Here is a 25,176-nt window from a genome sequence, read left to right on the forward strand (position 1 = left end):
ACAGAATCACATACAACAAAATTTATGGGGTGCAGCAAAAGTACTTCTAAGAGGGTATTCTGTAGTGATGAGTATCCATGTTAAGTTTATAGTGATGAGCATCTTCATGAAGCATACAGTGATGTGTGAGTGTCTGCATGGTGTGAAGTGGAGAGCGTCTGCAGTGAGTGTGTACTGTAGAGTGTCTGCAGTGAGTGTGTACTGTAGAGTGTCTGCAGTGAGTGTGTACTGTAGAGTGTCTGCAGTGAGTGTGTGGTATTGAATATCTGCAGTAACTATATAGTGGTTAAGTACTTTCATTAAGTGTGTGGTAAGTATCTGCATTACATGTGTGGTGGCATTAAGAAAAGAGAGCACATGAAGCACCCAGCATGTGGCAGGTGATGACATGCAGTGCTTGGTATGAGACAGGCGGTGACATACAGTGTCTGGTATGTGGCAGTATATTGCATAAGGCGGTGGTGATATGCAGTGCCTGTCATGTGGCAGGTACTGCAGTGTTGTTGTAGCAGGCTTCCTGTTGAGAGCTGCATTGAACTAAGATTGGCTGGGCAATATAGTTCCATAAATATGATAAGCTAAAGTCCTGAAAAGATAAAATTCAATAACTTTAGTTTTGCCTTTGGAGTTTAAGAGCTTCCAAATTTGTGTCCCCACAAAGAACATCAACACCACAGATAATATGCTGATAGAAGCGCGGTATGGCAGAGAGCGCGGTGTGGCAGAGAGCGCGGTATAGCAGAGAGCGCGGTGTGGCAGAGAGCGCGGTGTGGCAGAGAGCGCGGTGTGGCAGAGAGCGCGGTGTGGCAGAGAGCGCCGTGTGGCAGAGAGCGCGGTGTGGCAGAGAGTGCGGTATAGCAGAGCACTGTGACTGGTGCCCTTGGAATTCCAGGTGAAAAAGCAACACTGCCTAATAATGCATTTGGGGCAAGGCATGCAAGCTGCATATGTGAGCTCTGACTTTAGCATAAGGCTGCCCTGTAGGTTACCATTTGGAATGGGAGCAGACACATTTGGAGGCTAAGGACAGAGGGGCCTAAGAGTCTGTGTCTATCAATGGCCTGCAGGGTTTTACTTAACCTGCTTCCAGCAGTCACAAGAGTTACTTCCCCAGTGGACCTCTTCCCGAGGAGGTGCCTGTACTCTTGGGGAGCAGCCTGCAAATAGGCTTCTCCCCTGTGAGCTGTACCTGATATGTGGGGTCTCTACTCATTTCTCCTCTGTGCCTCATAAGTATACTGGACATATCACCTGTGTAGTGCTTTTTCAAGCTGTGGGAACTGGCGTTTGACCAGGAATGCAGACATTCAGCTTTGAACAGTGTCTGTATGTGTGTGTGTGTGGGGGGGGGTGCACCTGCTACTCAGAAAGGCAAGGGTTGGTCCTGTGTGTCCAGTTAGGGCAGCTCACTGCTCTCTGCAGGAGAGGCAATGAGAGGAGGCACCCTCTCCCACATGTGGACTATGGTTCCCTGTACCTGACTTGCCCTTCCCAGGGTCAGTTATGGGCCTATGAAGAGCGATGATGCTCCCAGCTCATATCAGAAGGGCATGTAAGATGCTGGCGTGCTTCTGATAAACGCCAAGGAATTTCCCCCTCTTGACCCTTTCCATTTTGTCTTGCTGTCTGTCACCTGAAAAACACTAGAGGCACAGAGCTCTATTTCAGGGAACTTCCTGTCTATAAGCAGGCAGTCTCATGACTTTCTAGATGCCACCTAGCATTGTCTGTGTGCTTATCTAGTGAGCATTTAGTGAGATGAAGGGCCAGCCTGTGATGCCATCATGTACGTGTCCAGCTCCTGGGGTCCTAGAACAAGGATGAGCCTCTCTGGGTTTGGTGAACACCGTGTCTGGCCTGCCTGCTCCTTCTAGGCTATATAGACACTGTCTTTAGGTTTTATATTCGTTGTAACCTTCAGAACACAAGTAACAGGGACTTTGTGTCTGGGACATGAAGCTTTTGTAAGTGCTCAGCTGTGAAAACTCAAAACCAGGCTATTTTCTAAAGCAAATGAATGCTGCCCGCTGTGAGCCTTCAGCTCGTGACGCTTCTTTTCAAATTAGAATATATTTCTCCTTTTTAGATATAAAGGTTACTTCTACAGCAACTTGAAAATAGTTTTATCCATTCCCCTGTTCAAAATACTGGGAAATGTGAGTTTTTTCTTAGAGACAGACAGATCTACAAATGAGCAGGTAGGATGAGGAGTGTGTGTCTTGTGCTGGTCAGGGGAAAGGTGCCGCTGCAGGCTTGTGTTAGCTGGATTGATGTCTTGCGCACCAGGTCCTATGAGTATGGAGTTAGGATGGCCTGAGATGCATGTCAGCTGTTTCTTTGTGGGCAGGCGACTCCTCACTGCTGCAACCACGTCTGACAGAAGCAACTGCAGGGAGGAAGGCTGCATTTGGGCTCGCGGTCTGAGGGGATGCAGTTTGTTGTGGCAGAAAAGGCATGGCAATGGAAAGAAGCTTCTTGCTTGTGTGTCCGTGGATTGGAAACAACTCCGGTGGAAGAGAAGCCAGCCTATAAACATCAAGGCTCACCTACACTGCTGAGGCATCGTGGGTGTAGCTTCACAGGTGTATCTAGGAGACGAAATCTGACGGCAAACTTTCTGTTCCTCTGGCTCTTAGAATCTTTCTGCTCCTTTCCCATGGTGTTTCCTGAGCCTTAGGTTCAGGAATTGTGTGATAGATCTGTCAGTTAGCTCTGGGCCCCTCATGGTGACTTATTCTCTGTATTTTCATCTACTGTGGTTTTTCTGTAATGATCTTCATCTATTGTAAGGAGCCTTTTTGATGAGAAGGGTAGGACCTATACTTCACCTGTGGGTGTGAGGATAAATATTCAGAATGTTGTTTATGGTTTAGTGACATGGTTGTCATAGGTTCTCCTCTGAGATCATGACTTCACTAGCCCTGGGTTTCCTGTACCAGGCGTGAGTTTCTTCTTGCTAAGTGGCCTTAAGTCCAACCAGAGAGCTGTTGGGTTATCCTCAAAGCATGCATGCCTCTACTACCCCTGAGAGCTACTGTGCCATGATGGTTGTTGCTTTAGTTCATAGGTGTTGTGTCTGGGTGGACTATTGGTTGTTTTCCCTTGGAAACTTGCTAAGCTGATGTAAGTTTATTAAGAAGTAATAAGCAGGGGTCTGGAGGGATGGCTCAGTGGTTAAGGGCACATACTGCTTGCTCTTCCTGAGGAACTGAGTTCAATTCCCAGCACCCACCTCAGGTGGCTTACAGCTGCCTGTCATCCCAGCTCCAGGCAGATCTCACACCTCTGACCTATGTGGGCACCTGCATTCATGTGCACATATTTCCACATAGACATATTAAAATTTAAAAGGTAAAAAAAGAAGTACAGCAGCAAGTTGGACAGTGGTGGTGCCCACCTTTAATCCTCACACCCAGAGGCAGAGGCAGAGGCAGAGGCAGAGGCAGAGGCAGAGGCAGAGGCAGAGGCAGAGGCAGAGGCAGAGGCAGAGGCAGAGGCAGAAGCAGATGGATCTCTGTGAGTTTGAGGCCAGCCTGGTCTACAGAGGGCAATACAGGACAATCAGGGCTATTACACAGAAAAACCCTGTCTCAAAAAAACCAAACCAAACCAAAACAACAACAACAACAAATATCCCAGCCCCTCCCCAAACAAATAAAAAAACCAAGCAAACAAAATGGGAGGGGGCATGAAATGGCCAGGATCAGCTGAGAACCAAGTAAGACAATGTTGGCAAACAGAACATGAGGTATTGGCCGGGCAGTGGTGCCTTTAATCCCAGCACTCGATAGGCAGAGGCAGGTGAATCCCTGTGAGTTTGAGGCCAGCCTGGTGTATAGAGTGAGTTCCAGGACAACAGACTCCAAAGCTACACAGAGAAACCCTGTCTTGAAAAATTTAAAAAAAAAAAAAAGAACATGGAGTATCTTTAACACTGCCATAGGATTGATAACCACAGCCTAGTGGGGAAGAGTTGTGTAGGCCTTGTCAGCCCATTAGTTTCCTGGCTGCCTAGACCCAAGTAATCACACAGAAACTATTTTAATTGCTACACGATTTGGCCAATTAGCTCAGGCTTCTTATTAACTAACTCTTACATCTTAAATTAACCCATTTCTATTAATCTATGTATCACCACAAGGCTACCAGGAGTCTTTCTCCTTAGGCAGCTACATGGTGTCTCTCTCTGACTCAGCCTTTTTTGTCCCTACATTCAATTTAGTCTTTCTGCCTAGCTCTATTCTGCCCTGCCATAGGCCAAAGTAGCTTCTTTATTAACCAATGGTAATAAAACATATTCACAGCATACAGAGGGGAATCCCGTATTAGAGTTGGGTCTTCAGAAACCACAATCTTGACTTCTGTGAGGCATTGGCTTTAGTGTCAGATAGGCCTTACCAAAGCTGTTCCTGGAGAAGGGCACAGAACTAGAGTTCGCTTTGTTGCCTGGACTTTCTCACCCAATATGATCTTTTCTTGTTCCATTCATTTACTTGCAAAGTTATGGTTCCATTTTTCTTTAGTCTGTATAGTATCACATTTTCATTATCTGTTTGTCAGGTGAAAGACATCCCAGTTGTTTCCACTTCGTGGCTGTCGTGAATAGAGCGGCGAAGGGCATGGCTGAGGAATTACTGTAGATTGCTGAGTCCTTTGGCCATGTGCTGGGGATTGGTACAGCCGGGTCACGTGGCAGATTATTTTTAGCCTTTTGAGGTCTCTCCACACTGATTTCCAGAGTGGCTGGACCAGCCTGTAATCTCACTTACAGTGGATAAGGTTCCCCTTTCTCCACATCCTCTCCAGCATTTGTTGTTGCTCTTTCTATTCTGATGGGGTCATATGGAGTCCCGAAGGCCCTTTAATATGCAGTTGCTAGTGATGAGCTTTTCTTTCTTATTTGGATATTTCTTAGCATTTACCCCCTTGCTTTGAGAACTTTCTGTTTAGATCCCAGTCCCCCTTAATGATTCATTTCTTTTTTTATCTTGTTTTGTTTTCTTTTTCTTTTTTTGACACTTTGTCTTTTGAGTCCTTCATATGTTATGGATATTAATCCTCTGTCAGATATGCTACTGGCTAAGAGTTTCTCCCATCCTATGGGCTCCCTCTTCAACATCTTCTCCACTGATTGTTGTGTAGAAGCTTTGGGGTTTTATGAAGTCCTACTTCTTAGTTATTGGCCTCAATTCCCAGGCAAATGGAATTCTGTTCAAAAAGTTCTTTCCTGTACCTGTGTCTGTAGCCTATGTTTTCTTCTAGCCTTTTGAGTGTTTCAGGTTTCACATTCAAGTCTTTCTTTCTTTCTTTCTCTCTCTTTCTCTCTCTCTCTCTCTCTCTCTCTCTCTCTCTCTCTTTCTCTCTCTCTGTTTCTCTTTCTTTCCTTTTTTTGCTGCAATAAAAATATGCTACAGATATGAACAGAAGGTTCTCAAAAGAATTAAAAATGTCTAAGAAACATCTAAAAAAAATTAAGTTCATTGTCCCCAACAGTTAGGGAACTGCAAATCAAAACAACTTTGAGATTCTTACTACAGACAGAATGGCAGATATCAACGAAACAGCCTACAACAAATACTGGAAAGGATGTTGGGAAAAGGGAGCCCTCGTTCACCATGTACCTTGATAATATCCATCCCAGCTCTCTAAGACATTTGCTTTTTGTTAACCCTTCAGATCCATGGTTAGAATAGTTGGGCTGCAACAGTGGGAAACGGCTGTGATTGGCTCAGACAAGGTGGCCTGTCGAGAGCCTGGAGTATGGGTGCAGCTCTCAGCTCTGCCCTTCTCACCTCTGCAAGGTATTGCCTTTGCCCCACCAAAGACATCACGTGTGAAGTCCTTTCTCCCGGTGCCTTCTGCAGTTGCCTACTCCTGTGTGCCAGCTGTGTGCTCCTTAGCAAGTGGTGAGCTGTGTCATATGAGCACCCGAGTCAGCCTGGGGTGCTCTTGTGACTTGTGGCCTGGAAGACTGACACTCCGGTACTGGCTGGTTTAATTCTTGATGAGATTTGTTCTCCAGGCTTATACGGCTGCCTTCTTGCTATCCTCACATGGCAGAGAGACAGGGCTTCAAACTCTGCTCTCGCCTCTCCAGACACTCAGGTCCCATTCAGAGAGCCTACCTTCATTATCTTCTCCCACCCAATGTGTCCATCATGCTGGTGGTTACAGCTTTGACATTTGACTCTGGGGACACTGAGAGAAAGGTAGTGGCTCTGACATGTGTCATTAGATGCCAGTGTTAAGAAACACTAGAGGCTTTGGGCCAGGAACGAGCTTGCTGAAGTATGAAAGATCTTTGTAAAAGCTGTGGCTACAGGCTCAGGGGTCCCTATTGGTCACATTAATATTTGGCATTTGTCTTTCTTTAGCGTCGTGTGGGAGCCGATGGGGGATGGGAAGAAGGTCATTTCTCTGGCTGACAGCCACATCCTGCTGTGGGACCTCCAGGCTAGCTCAAGCCAGGCTGTGGTGAGTAAGAAGGACAAAGGTCTCACTGGGTGGTCTTTGGAATTGGACCTTTTGGGTTGAATTCAGAATACACTTCCTTGTCCATACATCTGGAATTTTGAAATTAATTATCGCATAGGAATGATGCAGGGACGGAGGTGTAGAGCAGAGAACTGAGTGCTAGGCCTTATGGGTTCAAGTGGAAAGCACTGTGAAGTGGGACTGAGCCTCACTGAGGATGGCTTCAGGTCCAAGTGTGCTCTTTTCCCAAGGCCTTTTTAAAGCCACACTTGAGGAGGGACACTTATGCAGGCTTGATTCCACATTGCTGGCTAGCTTCCCCTGCATTTACATGAATTTTAAAAACGAATTCAAGTACTTTCTTGGGACTCAGTTTGTTTTCGGATACTCATTTTGAGTATTTTGCTTTTTGTAAGCTAAGTATTGTGTGTATTTTTCATGTTTTATTCCTTAAATCTTTCTTTTGTAAAATGTGTTTACAGGCGTTCATAATTTCACTGCACTCGTTGTCAGAGTATCAGTTGTAGGAAGAAGAAACCGTATAGTGCCATGTCCCCAGGGCCACATCGTCACCTTCACAGTAGCCGAGGTCTTATGTTTATTTGTTCCCATAATGCTTGCTGAGCTCCTTCCCTCATGGTGCTTTACAATATTAATAATGCCCCTAGGTTAAAGAGAAAACATGAGTGATGATGTGTGGTTATTAATATGAGGTATAGATGCTAGGCTTCTTAAAATATTAACTGACTTTTTAAAGCTTAAAAACTCTGGCCATACTACCAAGTAAAGTTTGGGTTGGCCTGTTTCCTAGAGCACTGATGATATTTAAGGGAAAAAGTCATTTTAAAAGACAATTTTTAAAAATCACCATATTCTATACGATAATCCCAGAGCCACAGAACTTTTTAAAGTAAAAGTTGGGTCAGGGGATGTAGTGCCTTGGCTCGCCTGTTGACAGGTCCAGGCTGGGCACACGTTCATGACCTCCACCGTAGCAGATCTGGGGTAGGGCTGGGCTATAGTTGGCCAGCCCTCCAGCTCCTCCTTCAGCTGTGTCTTAGCTGTCAAAGCTTTCAGAAAGAAAAGGGAAATACTCCTCCCCCGCACATCAGGCAGGCTTGCGATGCCCCTGGGGAAGAGCTAGTACAGCCTCCCTGGCACTCTTGGTGTCCCTGAGCTGGGACTGTGCCCAGCAGAGGCCCAGGGGGTATGTCTTAGCTCAGGAGGTCCTGCTTGCCCTTGGCCGTCCTGTGCTGTGGTCAGATGGTGAACACATCTTCACACCCCAAGTCCTCGCTAAAGCTTTTCATGGTGGGGTGATTAATCTGTAACTTATTTTCTGCAGAGACCAATTTAGTTTTCTCTCCCCCTTTTTTTATCTGCTGTCAGCAGTTCTGTCAATATCTCTTTGTGACCCAGTGCCGTGGTATTTAATACAGAAACCTTCCCATCGATTGCAGCCTCCTCATACAGGCTTCTCCTTTTCCATTGTTTGAGGATATTGCCTTCTGTGGTGAATCTAATCTTATGCTCCCTGCATCATTACCTTCTGCAATTAAATTGGAGATCCTTTGCCATTTATAATCATTAGCTGAGCCCTGGGGAGGCCTGGAGTGGGCGGGTCTACGGGGTATGTGGACAGCAACCAAGGCTTGGGTGGCCTCCCTGTTTCCATCCACTCGCTCATCTCCACACCCTGCTGCCTGCCCTCTGTGGACATCAGTGCTTCCGCCAAGGGGGCAAAGCACAGACCCTGGTGATGCTCTTGCCTAGTGTCCACACATAGCTCTCACACACAGTCCCTCCTGTGAAGAGACACAGTGTTGCCTAAAGTTCTACAGGAATGTTTCCTATGACTTTTAGGTCTCTTTCCCCAGAACTAGGTGTGGTTTGGAAGTATTTCTCCTGCCACATTACCTATTTTTCATCTTTTTGTATGGGCTTGCACAGAGCCCATAGGTTTTGCTGTTTTTTTCTTGCTTTCTTTTTTAATGTTATATTTATTCATTGAGGATTTTACATGTTTTGATCATATTCACTCCCTCCCCATTCCTTCCAGATCCTTCTCCACCTCCCTACCCACCCAACTCATTTTTAATTAGCATACAAATTATATATTTCATTATGGCATTTTTGAAACAATTTTTTTGTTTTTGTTATTTTTCTTCCACCCTACCACCCCATATTTTCCCACCTCGAAGGTTTTCATGGAAAAAAAAAATAGACTTTACACAGCACAAGCCTATAATTCCAGCTAATCAGGATGCTGAGGCAGGAGGATTGTAATTTAAAGCTTTCTTGACTATAGAGTGTGTTCAAGGTCGGAATGGATAACTTAGTAAAACACTGTTCAAAATAAAAGTCAAAAGGATGCAACTCTACCACAATTGTAGAGCACTTCCTAGCAGGTCCTGAAATGCTCTCTAGAATAGCAGAAACCTGAACTAAGCGATACCTCCAGTCCCCTGAGCAGCATCCTTGACAGCTTCATGTTGTTAGCCATGCACATTGCATTGCATCCCCAAAGTCCACAGTACACAAGGCTCGCCTTGGATCCTGTGGTCCAGATAAGATGCAGAGTGATGGGGCTCCGTGCTGTAGTGCCCTGCAGGGGCCTCCCCTGCCCTAAAGACCCAGTGTTCAACCCGTTTTCTCTATGCTCGTCTTGCTCCTCCGGTAACTACCTATCTTCTTACCTCGTCACTATTTGCTCAGCTTCGTCTTTTCTGAATGTCACAGAATTGTGCGGTTTTCAGCTCAGCTTCTTCCACTTTGTCTTCTCATAGCCTGATTACTGCTTCTTACCCAAACACTGTTCCTCTTGGGGACTGTCCTTGGTTTAAGCCTGACAATCCCAAGGACCCATGGATTCTGAAGGCTTTCTCATCCAGATCTTCCTAGGTGCCTGGGTTTCCACGTCCTAGACTGAGGTTTGTGAGCCATTTGAGTTAATAATTATCTAGAGTCTCACATATTGGACTCCACCTAGATGGATGGGGGTCTTCCACCAGCCAGGTGAGTATGAAGGGTAGTTTCCTGACTTGCTTTGATGTGCATTTTGTAGGGTACATATAGGTTTCCTTAAGTGCTTCTGGGTTTGTTCTACTGGTATTTGCAGCTGTGGCTTCTCTGGCTTCACATCTGGGACGAGGGACGCCAAAGGAAAGCCTGAAAATAACCCAAGGCCCCCTCTGGTTAACCTTCCACTTCCCCCTCTTGGAGCTGTCCTATGTGACCTGCAGCAGCCAGAGCTTTGCTTTACAGAGCAGAGAGAGCAGAGGAGGATGTGTCTACTGCTCCTTCTATTCAGTAGATCCCTTCTTTGGTGTCTTCCCTTCCTTCCCTGTGTTTGGAGACCTAGATGATAGGAAAATTCTGTTATTCTAATCTGAGAAAGTACACACCCATGTGGATGAATGTTATGTATGTGTCTTTACTCAGCCAGTGCCAGGGGGTGTAGTGATGGGGCAGTGGGGCAGCTTCCCACCGCCCTGCTCTCGGCCACCGGCTAGCTTATACCCCAAAATAACATCACACAAATTGTATTCTTTTAAACACTGCCTGGCCCATTATTTCCAGCCTCTTACTCACATCTTGATTAACCCATATCTAATAATCTATGTAACACCACGAGCAGTGTCTTACCGGGAAATATTCAGCATGTCTGACCTGGCAGCTGGCTTCATCGCATCTCTCTCTCTCTCTCTGTGGAGAGGCATGGCGGTCTGTCTCACTTAGGAGAGGCGTGGCAATTGACTGAGCCATCTACCTCACTTCCTTCTTCCTGTTCTGTCTACCCCACCCACCTAAGGATTGGCCAAGGTAGTTTCTTTATTAAAACAGAAGACCCTCCCACATCAAGGGGGCATGGGAGGAGGTTAGCAAGCAGGCAGAATGAAGAGTGGTGGTTGGCTCCACAGTGCAGACAACAGACCTTACTCTCCATGAATTTCTTGTGGCCTGGAGCTAAGTAAGCTTAGACTCTTAAGAGCCAGCATGTCCCAGGCCTAGGCCATTTGATGTCAGACAGGTACAGGCAGCTTTAGAGGGGCAGCTCCTTCTGACCAGTATTTGAGGACATGTAAATGCAGATGTGTTCTTTGACCCTCCGACTTGGCAGATGAAAGCAAGAGGCTTAAAGAGAACAAAGAACCTTCTAAAGGGGACTTGATACAAGTGACAGCTGCAGGACTTATTCCAGCAAAGGATTCCCAAGGCCCCCGCCTGCCCAGCCCCTGGTTCCATTCTTAGGATGGCGGCATCTCAGAGTCTGGCTCACGCCTTCAGGTTGAGTGTCTGCAGTTGTCCGTAGCCTTGTGCCCAGGGAGAGTGCACTTGATTGGCGGGGAAAGAATATTTAGAAAAGCATGCTGTAAACAAGGCTATTAATGAAACTTGTAAGCTGCTAGTGGAAATGTGAGAAATAAATGAAAATTGGTTTTCTTGTGACACTCATTTCTGGTGTCTTGGCTGGATCATGAGAGTAAATGTCACCTTTTGGGTCTGGACTTGAGGTAGAGATCGGTGAACTTACATTTAGGACAACTGTGCTAGGTGTAGTGCACACCTGTAACTTCAGTGCTGGGTGTAGTGCACACCTGTAGCTTCAGTACCTGGATGTAGTGCACACCTGTAGCTTCAGTACCTGGGTGTAGTGCACACCTGTAGCTTCAGTACCTGGGTGTAGTGCACACCTGTAGCTTCAGTACCTGGGTGTAGTGCGCACCTGTAGTTTCAGTACCTGGGTGTAGTGCGCACCTGTAGCTTCAGTACCTGGGTGTAGTGCGCACCTGTAGCTTCAGTACCTGGGTGTAGTGCACACCTGTAGCTTCAGTACCTGGGTGTAGTGCACACCTGTAGCTTCAGTACCTGGGTGTAGTGCACACCTGTAGCTTCAGTACCTGGGTGTAGTGCACACCTGTAACTTCAGTGCCTGAGGCTGAGGCAAGAGCACCAAGTGTCCATGGTCAGCTTAGGGTACAGAGTGAATTCAGGGCTAAGCCTGAGCTTTATATGTGAAGCTATCTTCTTTTAAAAGCTATTCTCTTTAAGGCATAGAGTTTAGTAATTTACTAATTATATATCTTAATGTGGTCGACTAACTATCTGCATTTTTAGATGTTGTAAACATTATACAGATAACTCATCGATCCCCAGCACTGGAGTCACACGCTGAGCAGCTGAGTGCTGGTATCCCCACCTGTAGGAGTATTTTCTGCCAACAAGGAGATCCATCCACGTCTTTAGGACTAAGTGTGTTTACAGAAAGGAGCTGCTAACACTGGAGTGGTGGTGCAAGCCCAGGTCTCTGTGTTCTGAATGCCACCAGTCCACATCCAGCATCCTCTGACAGGTGGCCCACTGCAGAACCTTGGGCTGCAGTAGATAGGTGATGCCTTGACATGGGTCAGGCTTGCGCTGAAGGGGTACAGGCAAGGGAGTTCCTGTCACCAGGGTGGCACTGCAGGCTTTACGATGGAGGCCTGTTTCTGCCACTTTATAACAGGATGCCTGCCTGTCCAAGTATCTTCAGCCACATCCCTGATTTAGAGATCAGGCATGTAATAGCAGAGTTATGTTAGGACAGAATCTCTCACTGTGACGTGGCTGGCATCTGGCACATACCTGATGACAGCCGGGTGGGCGAGTGCTATGGATGGTAGGCCACTGAGTAGGAGGCTAGCTAGGTGCATGCATGGAGAGGCACACTGGTAGATGCATGAGTACATGGGTTCATGGGTTCATGGATAGATGGTATATATATGGGATGCTAAATAGTACTTGATGTCCAGACTGGATTATTAATAGTGACCACTGAAGATCCTAGGGCAGAGACAAGAAAAGAAAGAAACTAAGGTGTCAAAAAGCAGGTTGTGTTTCCTTCATGATTAAATGATGTTCGCAGAGTCAGCAAGTAATAATCGACATTCAAGCAAGAAAGATGAAGGTGTGTCTGTACACAACTTGTAAGCCCAGCTCTTGAGAGATCTGGGTAGGAAGAGCTCAAGTTCAGTGTCCTTGGTTACCTGGAGAGTGCCCATCTCAGAAACCAAAAAGAAATGAAGCCCACTGTGGACACAGTATAACTTTGTTGCTGCTGGACTTACTTTTCTTTAAGTTGTTCCTCACAAAAAGTCCTGTTCCTGGCCATAGCATTGACTATAACTAGGATGGTCTCTTCAGAAGTCACTGGAGTCTAATTGGTATCACAGAAACAATTTTTGCATTCTGGTTCATCCTGGTAAAAATTTGTGAGTTTGCACATAGAGCCTTCTAGGACTAAGATGTTCTATATAACAGGAGGAAGAGTAAGCAAAGGCCTACAGAGACATTTTTGGTATAAACCAAGTACATGGCCATGATATAGAATTCTACCACCTGGTGTTCGTACTACCCCTGTGTGTATTTTCTATGTAGGAAGACTCCCTTTCCTAGGAGGCCTCTCCAGACCCTCAAACCGGCCACTTTAATATAATTCGGAGTACATCATCCCAGGGAGATGTGCCCCTTATGGTAGTGTATATGTGACACACTGTCCTCTGTGTCCACCGATGTGCAGTGTCACAATCCAGCCATGGTTCCCATACAAACATGGCAGGACCCTGTCTCTACCTTGTGTCCAGGCCCTTGGTTGCATTAGCTTTCTCATTGCTGTGCCACAGTCCCTGTTACTGATGGGGCAGAAAGAAGACACTTATTTTGCTCAGTTTCAGCCCACCATGGTGGTGGCAGAGCAGAACATTCACATCTTGGTGACTAAGAAGCACAGCAAAACAAAGACAGAATTTGGTCAAGGTATAATCTTAACAGGCACATTCCAGGGACTGGAGAGATGGCTTAGCGGTTAAGAGCACTGGCTGCTCTTCCAGAGGACTCGTGTTCAATTCCTAGCACCCACATGACAGCTCACAACTGTCTGTAACTCCAGTTCCAGGGAGATCTGGTACTCACACAGACATACCTGCAGGCAAAACACCAGTGCACATTAAAAAACAAAAGAGACACATCCCAGTGACTTACTAGCTAGCCTCTACCTCCTAATATTCCCAGACCCTCTCAAAAAATAGTACCACTAATTGGGAACCAAGCATTCAAAACATGAAACTGAGATACCATTTCATATTTAAACCATAACATTCTTCTGTTCCCCCTCAAAGGTCATGGCCATCTTGAAATGCAAAATGGCATTAGCCAATCTCTAAGAGTGTCCAATCTTAACATTTCAAACATTGTTCAGAAGCCCATGTTGATTCAAGACCACTTTTAGCTATGTGCCCTATAAAACTCAAAAAACAAATTATTTACTTCAATTTACAATAGCACCAAGTAAACATCCCCATTCCAAAAGGGAGGAACAGTAAGACAGCAAAGAAAGATGGTATCAGAGCAAAACTGGAACTCTGTAGGGCAAATATTAAAACCTGTAGTTTCGTGTTTGGCAAGTAGCACACAGCAGTGTAATGTGAGGACTAGAGGACTCGGGCAGCCCTGTGCCGGGCCACGGGGTTTCTCTCCCTTGGCAGTGTGTGCCAGGCCACAGGTTTCTCTCCTGGGCAGCCCTGTGTCAGGCCACGGGGTTTCTCTCCTTGGGGAGCCTTGTGCCAGGCCACAAGTTTTCTCTCCCTCAGCAGTGTACCAGGCCACAGGTTTCTCTCCTGGGCAGCCCTGTGCCAGGCCGCAGAGTTTCTCTCCTGGGCAGCCCTGTGCCAGGCCGCAGAGTTTCTCTCCTGGGCTGGCTCTGTTCGATGCCTGCTGCTTTCCCTTGGAGATGTTTCGTGTTCTTCTCACCCCAGCATGCTGGGATCTCGACTGCTACTTTGGTTTTACTCTTGCAGTTCATACCACTCTCACAGGGACCTTGCCCTCGGGGACACTGCCCTCCCAGGGCTGCATGCAGGGATCCTGGCCCTGCCGTGCACTGCCACGTCTTTCCTTCAAGTCTGGGTGGAAGCTTCCATGATTCTGCAGCTCTTGTATTCTACATCCCTGTAAAATTAGCATCATGTGGATGATGCCAAGCTCTGCTGCCAGCTTGATGGCAGCCAGGTCTTCTTGGACTGGTAGCAGCCTCTGAATGCCTGGGTGGGCAGCCTCTGTAAGAAGGACACCCTGGGGTACTTTGTCTCAAGGGAAAGTCTTTCAGTCTCTTGTTCTTTCATCCCTGTGGACTGGTGGGATCTGGCCAGTTCCTGAGATGCCCTCAAGGTGGCTTCTTTTGTCCCATTGAAAAGCAAGGCTTTTCAAGTAGCTTGAGTCTCTTTGGTGGCTGGGTCAGCCTGTCCACAGTTTCTAGTATGCTTGTTTTCTAGCCAAAGCACATGTTTTTCAGGCCTTTCTGCTGTGTTTCAGCTTCTGATCCTCACTGTAAACCTGGTTACAAGTAGCAAGCAGTGGCCATACACAGCCTTGAGAGTTCCCCCTACAGATTAGTCTGCTCTCTTTAAGCCCAGGCTCCTGCATGAATTCCATTGCTCATGCCTCCATTGCCTTTGCTCTGACCTCATCCCCGGGGCTATGCTGAGCTCTTGAAATGATCCATGCATTGTGTATGGAGTCATGACAAAATTCAAGAAAATTCAGATGGCGTTGCAAGATGGCAGGCTGCATTCACTGCAAGTGCAAGATGTGGCTTGAGAGAAAAGGGAGTTAGACAGTCTGATGCAAGGGTAAAGAAGAAGGAGCAGTTTTCCAGCAGCATGGAGGTCCTCTGTTCCATAGCCACCTGCTCTGCTGTATCAACGTATTACGTATTTGTCATGATGCTGGCAAGGCAGCTGCAGCAGTTCCAGCCATCACATCCAGATTCCTACAATACCAACACAGAGAAAGCCGTTTTCTCTGTCCAGGTGTCAGACACAATCCTGTCTTAAACCTAAACTAGTCACTGACTTCAAGCTGTCTCTGGCCCAAGGCTGGGAAGGGGCTTAGAGTAGGGTGGCCAGAGCTGTCACATAAGCTGCTCCTGTTGGCATGGGTCACTTTGTGCCACCTAACAGTGTAAGCACCACAGCCCTGCCTCCTCCTCCTCCTCCTCTTCCTTCTTCTTCCTCCTCCTTCTTCCTCTTCCTCCTCCTCCTCCTCCTCCTCCTCCTCCTCCTCCTCCTCGATGGGGTAGGGGTGCTCGGTTCTTTCTGCAGGGCTGTTTACTCCTGGTTTCCTTCTGGCTCAGTGGCCATGGTGGTAAAAGTGTAGCTCTTTGTCTTTGCAACTCTGTCACCAAGGCTTTTCTGAAATGTCCCCATGAGAGGCTCGAGGAGGACTGAGCATGTTTCCTTTGTTTGTGTCAGTGACATTTCACCTGAAAACATTTGTTAGACGCCTTTAATCATCTTTTTCGAACCAGGAAATCCTGAGTATTTCTCTTTAACACTGAAAAACATGACTGTGCTTGTCATACCCGGTGGAGTTCTTTTCTCAGGAAAACAAGTGTGGTGGCTGTCCTTGCAGCATGTCCACGGTGTTGCCCTGAGCGGGTCATTCCTAAGGTTTATCTTCTCAACTCCTTGCCTCTACTCTGATGGCCTCTACTGGTGAGAGGAAGGCCTGAGCCTTGGGTAAGGGTGACTTCTCAGTCCCTTCCAGAAGCCCTGATGACACTTCCATCCCATGTCCTTGTGACTTTGCTTCCTAGTGCTATGGTTCAGACCCATGGTCAGACCCATGTTCCTCTCTTGGTTGGAAGGCACATTAAGACCAGGTCCTACCACAGGACACTGCGCCTCATTAGCATTCCAGAAGTTCTTCTCTCCTGACTGTTCCCAGCTCCCTGGGTGACTGGCCACACAGCTTCTCAGGGGACACTGAGAGCACAGTTTGAAGTTTTAAATGAATTCATCACAGTGGGCTTGAGCATGTTGGAGAAGTATGAGAGATGGTACCCAAGTCAACCAGATGAATAGAGCTCCAACGGAAAATGGAAAGAGCTGTGGGCCTTTGCCAGAAGATCCCAGGCAGGGGGAACGTGCAGTGGGCTTATCTCCCCAGGCTTGGAGCCAAGGCCTGCTGTCTCTCAGCACCCCAAGAGACAGCTTTGTGGGCCTCATCAGCCTGTGGAGATTGAGTGAACCCCTATGAGGATCCTGTGATCCTCATGATAAAGGGGGAAGAGGCTGTGTATTGGGAATAGCATTTGATTAAAGAGTATGTGTCATTGTGGAGCTTCGTTTTTCTGTCTCTGGAAAAGCCAGCTGTTTGAGTTATTCCATATTGTTCTCTTCAAGTTTGAGCTGATTGTCTCTAATCACACTTGAAGCGAGCCTTCCATAATAGGGCTATTAATGTGCCTTCTATTTTTTGCTGTGCTGTTTTATTTTATTTTTCCAGTAAGGTTCAAATGGTCTTGTCTTGTAAGGGAAGAAAACAAAGACTAAACCTCCTAATTGTTCTAATTATTTCCATAAAATCCTGAGAATCTTATGAACAGTTCAAATTTTTCTCCTCTTCTTTGAACAATATCCATCATGCCCAGCTGGCCAGCTCAGCAGCTCTGGAAGGAAGGGGGCAGCTAAGGTTCACTGCAGGGCGGTGGAGCCCACACCACAACTGTACCCAGGTGGCTACGGCAAGTGACACCACCCTGCGAGGATGGGACACACGGAGCATGAGGTCAGTGATGTGCCCATACTTTGGATCCCTGCTTCCTTCTCACTTCCCTTCCTCCTTTGAAGGAGTTGATTGAAAGCCAGAGGTGCTAGGGACATGTGACTTGCTGTCTCCGTCTTATTTCTGTGGGAATTATCTTCACCCCAAATTAAACTGGCAGATCCATTGCAGGGAGCTGGCTCTGTGATGTCCCTTAGTGTTTCCTGTGTCAGAGGCAGCACAGAAGGAATCCAAGGCCGGGGCTTTGTGGTGCCTCACAAGCCCCATGGCGACACAGATGCTCCATCTCTGTGATCAGCGCTGCAGCTGGCACTTTCAGTCCCCAGCCTAAGCCTCCCTTGTGGAGTTGTCTGGCCATTTCTGTGCTTTCAAGAGCCATACCTATTGGGCAATCATATTTTGTCATTTAAGTAATTATACGCAACAACCAGCAGTTCTAATGGAACAAACAAGAGCGATTTTTCTGTTCCAGTTGTGATTTTGATAGGCAGAGGAGTGATGGTGGGATGTCTGTTGCCATGGCAACAGGAGCCTGCACAGGCTTCTTTAAGATGCAGTTTATCCCCTTAGCACACCATCATTTATCACTGAGCTGAAGAGACGGATGTCATGTAATAACGTGGGCTTCTTCCATGGTGGGGGAACACCTTTAATTTTAGTTCCGAGGCCCCTGTGAAAATCCAGGGCTGATAAATAACCGGTAGGCACTCCTCCCCTGTGCATATCTGCACAAAGGAGTGATTTGGCTTTCTGATCAAGCTGGAGGCCGCAGACTCAAACTGTGATGGATATCCCACGCAGGCCCCTTCTCTTTGTCCTCTGGGCTTCTCTCCTTGCTGCTCTTTGAAGGATGTGAAGGCAAGAAGCTCAAAGACTGGCTCACACACCAAAATACAAGATGTATACGACACTGTCTGGGAGCTCCCCACAGTGACCTTGTTGTGCCGAGGTTGTCTCTGTGACAAGGCACCAGCTTCCAAAGGAAGTGTCCCCATAACAGCAAGCCTTTTTCCTCTCATTGACGGGTGACTCCTTTGGCAACAACCTTACTTTTGTCTAGCCATACGGCCTGGACTGTTTTTCTGGCGCGTGTTAAAGTTGTGCTGCCGGAAACTGAAGTGAGCCTCAGTCAGGCACAGCGCACCTGTGACCGTCTGCGACCTTCAGAAGTTTTGATTCCACAGCTCGTTTCATCAGAGTTCTTAAGGCTTGGGGCATCTGATTTTCAGGGGTAGGTGTGCCAGAATATTGGAAACATATAGTATATACGAGCCAGCTAAAGATGTAAAATGCCAGGTTGGGGAGACACTTCCATGGGTAAAAGCACTTTTCCTGTGAGCCTGAAAACCTAAGTTCACATGCCCAGGACCCACATAAAAACCAGATGCAGCAAACACAAGCGTCTGTAATCCCAGCACATCCCGCTGACAGGGAGTATCCGGAGCCAGAGGCTAGGGAGCTTCCAGAAACCCAAGGGCGGATGCCTGTTTACACAACAGCAAAAAGGCCTTGGAAAGACAGGACAGATACCTGAAGTTTGTCCTGACCTCTACACATGTGCACCTGCACTCATGTACATGAATACACATGTGCTCACATCTCATACATGCATAAGTTAATCAATTAAAATGCCATCAAACTGGGGGATCCAGCCTGAGGGAAGGGAAGGAGCTGAGCTGATAATTGTTGCAGGGCAGAAGACTGTGATAGGGTTCTGCTATATGAAAGGTTATTATCTCTTCTAGGTTTTTCCCCAACCCCCACTGAAGCCATAGCAAATAAGGAAGCCGGTGATAGCACTGGAGGCTTGAGCTCCCCCCTGAGGAAGAGGGGTCAGTAAAGTGTGGATAGGAAGGACACCGCAGGGTTGTACTGGGTCCAGCACTAACTGGCACCACTATCCACCTTCACTGGGTGACCTGACCTTGTGACCTGACCTTGTTTTGGGTACATGGCATCAGATGACTAGAATATTTATATTTCTGACCCTGTGAGGGACAGCCAGGGAAACAGAGGTCAGGGGATGGGGAAAGGAAAAAAGGGAGAAGAGAGAGAGAATGAACATGAGTATATACAAGTGTACATACATGCATGTGCTTGAAGAGTGCACATGTGTGTGGACAGTGTGCACATATGTTCAGGTGTGTGTGCATTGAGCATGTGCACTCTAAACCACCATAGGGATGATTTCAAACACCCCTTCCACATCTCCTTCCTTGAGAGTGAGTGGGGGTGCAGACAGACACGGAGTAAGCCCAGCTTAGCAAACCCTGTCTACATTTTTCTTGGAGGTTTTTAAACTTTCTCTGTTTTTCTTTCTCGTTCTCTATATAGCTCCAAACAGTAGCCACACACCACTCACGGCTGTCCGGTCTTCTCTTTCTCATTTTGTGCTTGGAAGATGCCAGGGCCCTCACATGTCTGGTCCCACTTCTTCATGGCTGTCATTGCCCCTCTGGCCACTCCCACTCCCAAGATTCCAAGTACATTTAAAAAATTAAAAAAAAAAAGATTGCATTCATTTGTTTAGAGTGTGCAAGGGGGTGGGTGGGGGTGGCTTTGTCGTGGTGCACACGTGGAAATCAGAGGACAACTTGAAGGAATTGGGTCCCTGGGAGCAAACTCGGGTGACCAAGCTTGGTGGCAGGCATCTGTACCCACTGTGCCATCTTACTGGCCCACCAAGACACACTTTGTTTCACTTGTCCATTTGGTTCAGGGAACTACACATACACTCCTGGGATGGCAGCGCTGTCTCTGCTGTGAATCATTTCTGCAGGGGGAGGAAGTGGCCGAGCCTAGGCACCCAGGCTGAGTTGCCCTCTGCTTGGCTACCAGCAGGAGCATGAACTAGCTCTTCATCTGGGGCTCAGTCGGAGTCCTGGAGAAGTGAGGTGGTTCCACAGCCCACTCCCTCTTTCCATGTGCCGATCTCCCTCCAGCCAGATATACTGCATAGAGAACGCTCACGGGCAGCTGGTGCGTGACCTCGACTTCAACCCCAACAAGCAGTATTACCTCGCCAGCTGCGGAGATGACTGCAAGGTGAAGTTCTGGGACACACGGAATGTCACTGAGCCCGTGAAGACCCTGGAGGAGCACTCCCACTGGTACAGAAACTCATTTGCATGCTGCTTTAGGGAAGAGGGGATTATGTAATTTATTTTGCTAATTACTTTACCATTTGGAAAAGCACAAACCAGCTTAGTTTGTGCTACTGTGAATCATTCAATCAGCCCAGCTTTATTCTTCCTAAAGAAACCCTAATTCCAAATGTGAATGTTTGTGATTTGTAAGTGTAGGAAGGGAAGAAAAACACCAGATTCGGTTCCCCTTTACACCACGCCGGTTCAAGTGTGGAAAAGTAAATGTGCGCAGATGTTCACACAGCATTGTTTGCTACGCATGGAACCTGGAAGCGACCCAAATGTCCATCAGTAGAGGATTGGTTAGGTAAATTTGGTGACATCCGTGCAGAGGAGATTATGCAGCTGCCAGAGGGAATGAGGCATATCTGTATGTGTGGATATGGAAGGGCGCCCAAGACCATTCATCCTCTCCAAATATTGTCTGGATGTGTACCATATGCTGGGAGAAAAAGAGAATGAAATGCAGACCGGTATATGTGCCATGAAATCATGGTTTTACTCCAAGAAAGCCTATATGTGCTGCACACACGTGTTTGTGTATGTGTATAGGAAATGTGTGAGTGTGTGTGTAATGTGTGTGAACATGTGTATGTGAGTGTGTTTGTGTGAGTGTGTAGGAAGTGTGGGAATGTGTATGTATGTGTAATATGTGTATGTGTGTATAGGAAATGTGTGAGTGAAATAGTATGTGTGTATAATGTGTGTCTGTGTGTGCATGTGTGGGAAATATGTGACTGTGGGTGTTCACATATGTGTAGGAAATATATGAGAATATGAGTGTCTGTTCATGTGTAACATGTATGTGTATAGAAGATATGTGAGTGTGTGCAGGTATGTACAGGAAATGTGTATGCATGTGTGTATATGAAAGTCTGGCTGAGAGAGAGCGAGCTACTTTCCTGAGGACTCCTCCCTAGGTAAGGAGTTCCCTCCAGGGCTTTTCCTTCCTAGGCTTATGTCTCTGGATCTGTGAATTCCTTACCAGAAGTGGTAAGTCTGTGAGGCCCCAGGGTCCTCCTGTGCAGTTCTGATGAACTGGATGAATGGCTGTAATTTGCTGCAGCCTGAACAGAAAGCTTTGCTGTACCCACTGTGCTGAGCACAGCTCCCTGTGTGAGGCCTGCTGCACTCTCCAAATGGGAGCACTAGCGCCATCTGTGACCTTAGCAGGATCAGGGGGCCAAACTCAGCAGGGACCCTGGCCACTGCGAGGAGCAAGTGGCCCAGTATTAGACCTGACACAGGCCCTTGTCTTGGGTCCTATGGCAACACACAGCTGCAGAGACATGCGGGACTTGGTTAGATGTTCCATGGCATCAAGGGAGACAGAATGCTGAAGCCTTTTCCCTCTACAGATGACGTTTAGTCTTCTGGTCTTGTGTGCTGGGTCCTAAAAGAATATTCTGGAGCAGCACATGGTAGGCTTTAGCTCCTTCCCCAACGTCCGTGGCAACAGCATATGTGGTGTTGATTGCAATGCCACACTAGTGCCCCCCGTTCAGTAAGGTCAGGGACACTCATGTATGTTCACTCACAATTGTTCATCTGCCCGTGACTGTTACAGGGTGTGGAGCGTCCGCTACAACCACTCTCATGACCAGCTGGTCCTCACTGGCAGCAGCGATAGCAGAGTCATCCTGTCCAATATGGTGTCTATCTCCTCAGAGCCCTTCGGCCACCTGGTGGACGATGATGACGTCAGTGACCCGGAGGAGCACCATGCTGAGAAGTAAGGGACACAGCTGCAGGTGACTCTGGGCGGGAGTGCTCTGTGGTCACCGATGACATCTGGGGTCAGGCGAGTTCTGTGTGTGAGAAGGATGCTGTCCCTTCCTCTCTGCAGTCACAGACTACGGATTAGCAGGTCATTAGCTGTGGGATAAGGAGAGTTATAAGAGGTCCTCTTGCATGATTGGAGTGCCTGGATCTCTGACTTTTCCATAGTCTTTGTGAATGCCACATGTCACATCTGAAAGATTGCTGCTGTCCAGATTTGAACTCTGGTAACAGTGTGGCTGATACTCCCTGGTCTTGTCACTCCCTGCATCACTAACTACTCAGTATCCTCGGGATGCTCAGTGGATAGTTCATAGTGCTGACTATTTCCTCGTAGCCCTCAGCTGAGTAATGTGGGTCTCTGTCCAGGTCAGTAAGTTGGTCAGTCCTCCTCGGCCCTGAGCACTGCACAGAGTGTTCTGGTATGCACTTCCCAGCCACACCATTGTGGTTCAGTGTTTTCTAAAAGCAATGTCATGTACCTGTTTCCCGTGCTAAGTGCATCTTTGACTGGAAGATGGCTGTGGTTGCACCCTCTTCTTATCAGGGCTCCTGTCTCTTACACACAAAGGGGTCTGAGATTGCAGAGTTCGTGCCTGGCTGGACTCCCAGTGTGAGTCAGCATGGGTGCTTTCATTATGTTGTGAGAGAAGGCAGCAGGGCCTGTAGCTCGCTTTGTGGAGCCCACACCGGAGGGAGACACTCTTGTTCCCTAAGTGGTTTTTACCATGCTCCTGTATGTTAATGGCTTCCCCTAAGGTATGCCCCAGGAATTTGTGCCCAGATTGCAGAGGAAAGAAGGTTCTGGAGTGAGGCCCAACAATTTGGACTGCTGGAGACCCCAGAGCACACAGCATCCTGGCACTGGTCTGTGTCACACACACTCCTTTGTTCACTTGTGTCACATCCCTGAGTGGCTCATCCGCAGGGTTTGTCCCTCCACTGTCGCTTTCCTGTGGGTGCGCTGCTGAGCACAGGTGCACAGCCTCCAGCTGTTCTTCCCGGGTGCCATGTAGACTTGGCTTCTGCCAAGGAGGCTGTCTTTCAACCCCTCTGTGCCAGGCAAGAAACTGACTTGTTCCCTCAGTCTGCTGAGTGATTAATGTGTGTGCTGCCCCCTGTGTGGGAAGCATTAAGGAAGCAGGGGAGGGATTGTGGCTGGCAGACTGTCCTGATGACTTCCTGCTATGTTGATGCCACTGATTCAGGAAGATGGGCTTCCCTGTGGAGACTCTGCCTGGTGTTTGTCACAAAGCAGTCTTCGACCACTGGCAAGTCCACTTGCTGGGAAGTGGGGGTCTCACAGTGTCTTGACTCCAGGTGATATTTAAGGAGGACTTTAAGAGCGCCGTTGGTCTCCTGGGGAAAGGAAGCATTTTGTGCAGGCACTCAAGACCCCCAGACTGCATTCAATGCCTGGAAGTCATTCTGTGAGATGGGGAGAAAGTGCTAGAGCAGCTGTGCCTTCTGGGAAGTGGCCTGTGCACATGGGGTTCCATGCTCACAGCCCTGAGCTTCTCTGTCAGGACTGCTTGGGCTCATGTCTAAGGACATGGGGAGAGGGTGTTGCCTCACTCAATACCAGAGCCAGGAAGGCTACACACTTGATCAGAGATCCTGAACAGAGCCTTTTGTAGCCAGACTCTGGCTACTCTGTGCAGCAGAGAGCTAGCCTGGCTGCTTTTGGTGTCCATTTTGCTCACACACTAGCAGCTTTGCTGTTATACTCTATTAGGCATAGTATTCTTGTCTCTAGACAGGGCCCTCGTAATACACCAGATAGGTGATCATCCCAGGAACTTATGGTGCCAAGGGTGGGGGATAAGGTATTGCTAGACACTCAGGATGTCTATAATCCACAGGTTGTGTCTTATCCCCATAGCTGTGATGCTGTCTCCTGGGCTTCAGCTGCATGTTGTTCTTGCCTCGTTTTCCTCTGTAAACTCTCACATCCTCTGTGCCTCACGTGGTTTTCTATCTCTTGGGCTGTAGGAATAAGGAACCTCTGCAGGACAATGTCATCGCCACCTATGAGGAGCACGAGGACAGCGTGTATGCTGTGGATTGGGCCTCGGCTGACCCATGGCTGTTTGCTTCCCTGAGTTACGACGGGAGGCTAGTTATCAACAGAGTCCCCAGGGCGCTGAAGTACCACATCCTGCTCTAGTCCTGGCAATGCTGGTTGGCATTTGGCAGGGTCTCAGGTTCTGCAGCCATGAGGCAGTTCCCTTTGCGGACTGCTGCTTCCTGGGTAAGCAACATTGCTTCTGTAGGAGCTCTGAGGAACGTGGGAGCTTCTGCCAGAAGCTCGTCTGAAGCTGTCAGCACAGTGCCCAGCACAGAAGGGAGCCATGCTGGACATTCCTATGTTGCTGTATGAACTGACGGTAGCCCAATCTCGGCTCGGTTCCTGTTTTCTGTTCTAAGGGTGTTGGGACTTTAACTCTTCGTGAGTGCGTTTCCACCTTGCTATTCTCACTTAAATAAAGTGCATAGCAATGCATATAGCTTCCTTCCTCCTTTCAGGCTCTGCCTCACTGAGGATATCACATGACTCTTTGTTTTCTCTAAAACAACTTGGAAAGGATGAGTACAGTGGACAGGTGTGCCCTCCCCACAGCACCATCCCTCACCTGTGGACAGGTGTGTCCTCCCCACAGTGCCATCCCTCACCTGTGGACAGGTGTGTCCTCTCCACAGTGCCATCCCTCACCTATAAACAGGTGTGTCCTCCCCACATCGCTGTCCCTCACCCGTGGACAGGTGTGTCCTCCCCACAGTGCCATCCCTCACCTGTGGACAGGTGTGTCCTCCCCACAGTGCCATCCCTCACCTGTTGACAGGTGTGCCCTCCCCACATCACTGTCCCTCACCTGTGGACAGGTGTGCCATCCCTTACCTGTGGACAGGTGTGTCTTGCTCACACTGCCATCCTTTAGGCAGAGCTCTTGTGGACTGTTGGCTACAGGTGTAAAGGATGAGTGCCCAGCCTTGAGAGCCTGGGTTGTTGGTGGTTTGTTATAGTATCTTAGTTAGGATCACCATTGCCACGATGAAACACCATGACCAAAAAGCAAGTTGGGGAGGAAAAGGTTTACTTGGCTTATACTTCTACATCATTAATGTTCATCATTAAAGGAAATCAGAACCTGGAGGCAGGAGCTGAAGCAGAGGC

At 47.8% G+C, this 25,176-nt stretch overlaps 1 protein-coding gene across 1 annotated transcript in view; it reads left to right on the plus strand.

Annotated features, from left to right (window-relative positions):
• Positions 1-24,504, plus strand: part of Eipr1 (EARP complex and GARP complex interacting protein 1) — a 104,395-nt gene extending 79,891 nt beyond the window's left edge. The window contains exons 5-9 of the mRNA XM_038320680.1: positions 6,375-6,474; positions 16,943-17,079; positions 20,019-20,186; positions 21,790-21,954; positions 23,994-24,504. Coding sequence (XP_038176608.1) covers positions 6,375-6,474; positions 16,943-17,079; positions 20,019-20,186; positions 21,790-21,954; positions 23,994-24,168 — 745 coding nt within the window. The 3' untranslated portion in view covers positions 24,169-24,504. The remainder of the gene's footprint in view (positions 1-6,374; positions 6,475-16,942; positions 17,080-20,018; positions 20,187-21,789; positions 21,955-23,993) is intronic.
• The last annotated feature ends 672 nt before the right edge of the window (positions 24,505-25,176 follow it).

Source organism: Arvicola amphibius, chromosome 2, assembly GCF_903992535.2.
Source record: "Arvicola amphibius chromosome 2, mArvAmp1.2, whole genome shotgun sequence".
Lineage (NCBI taxonomy): Eukaryota > Metazoa > Chordata > Mammalia > Rodentia > Cricetidae > Arvicola > Arvicola amphibius.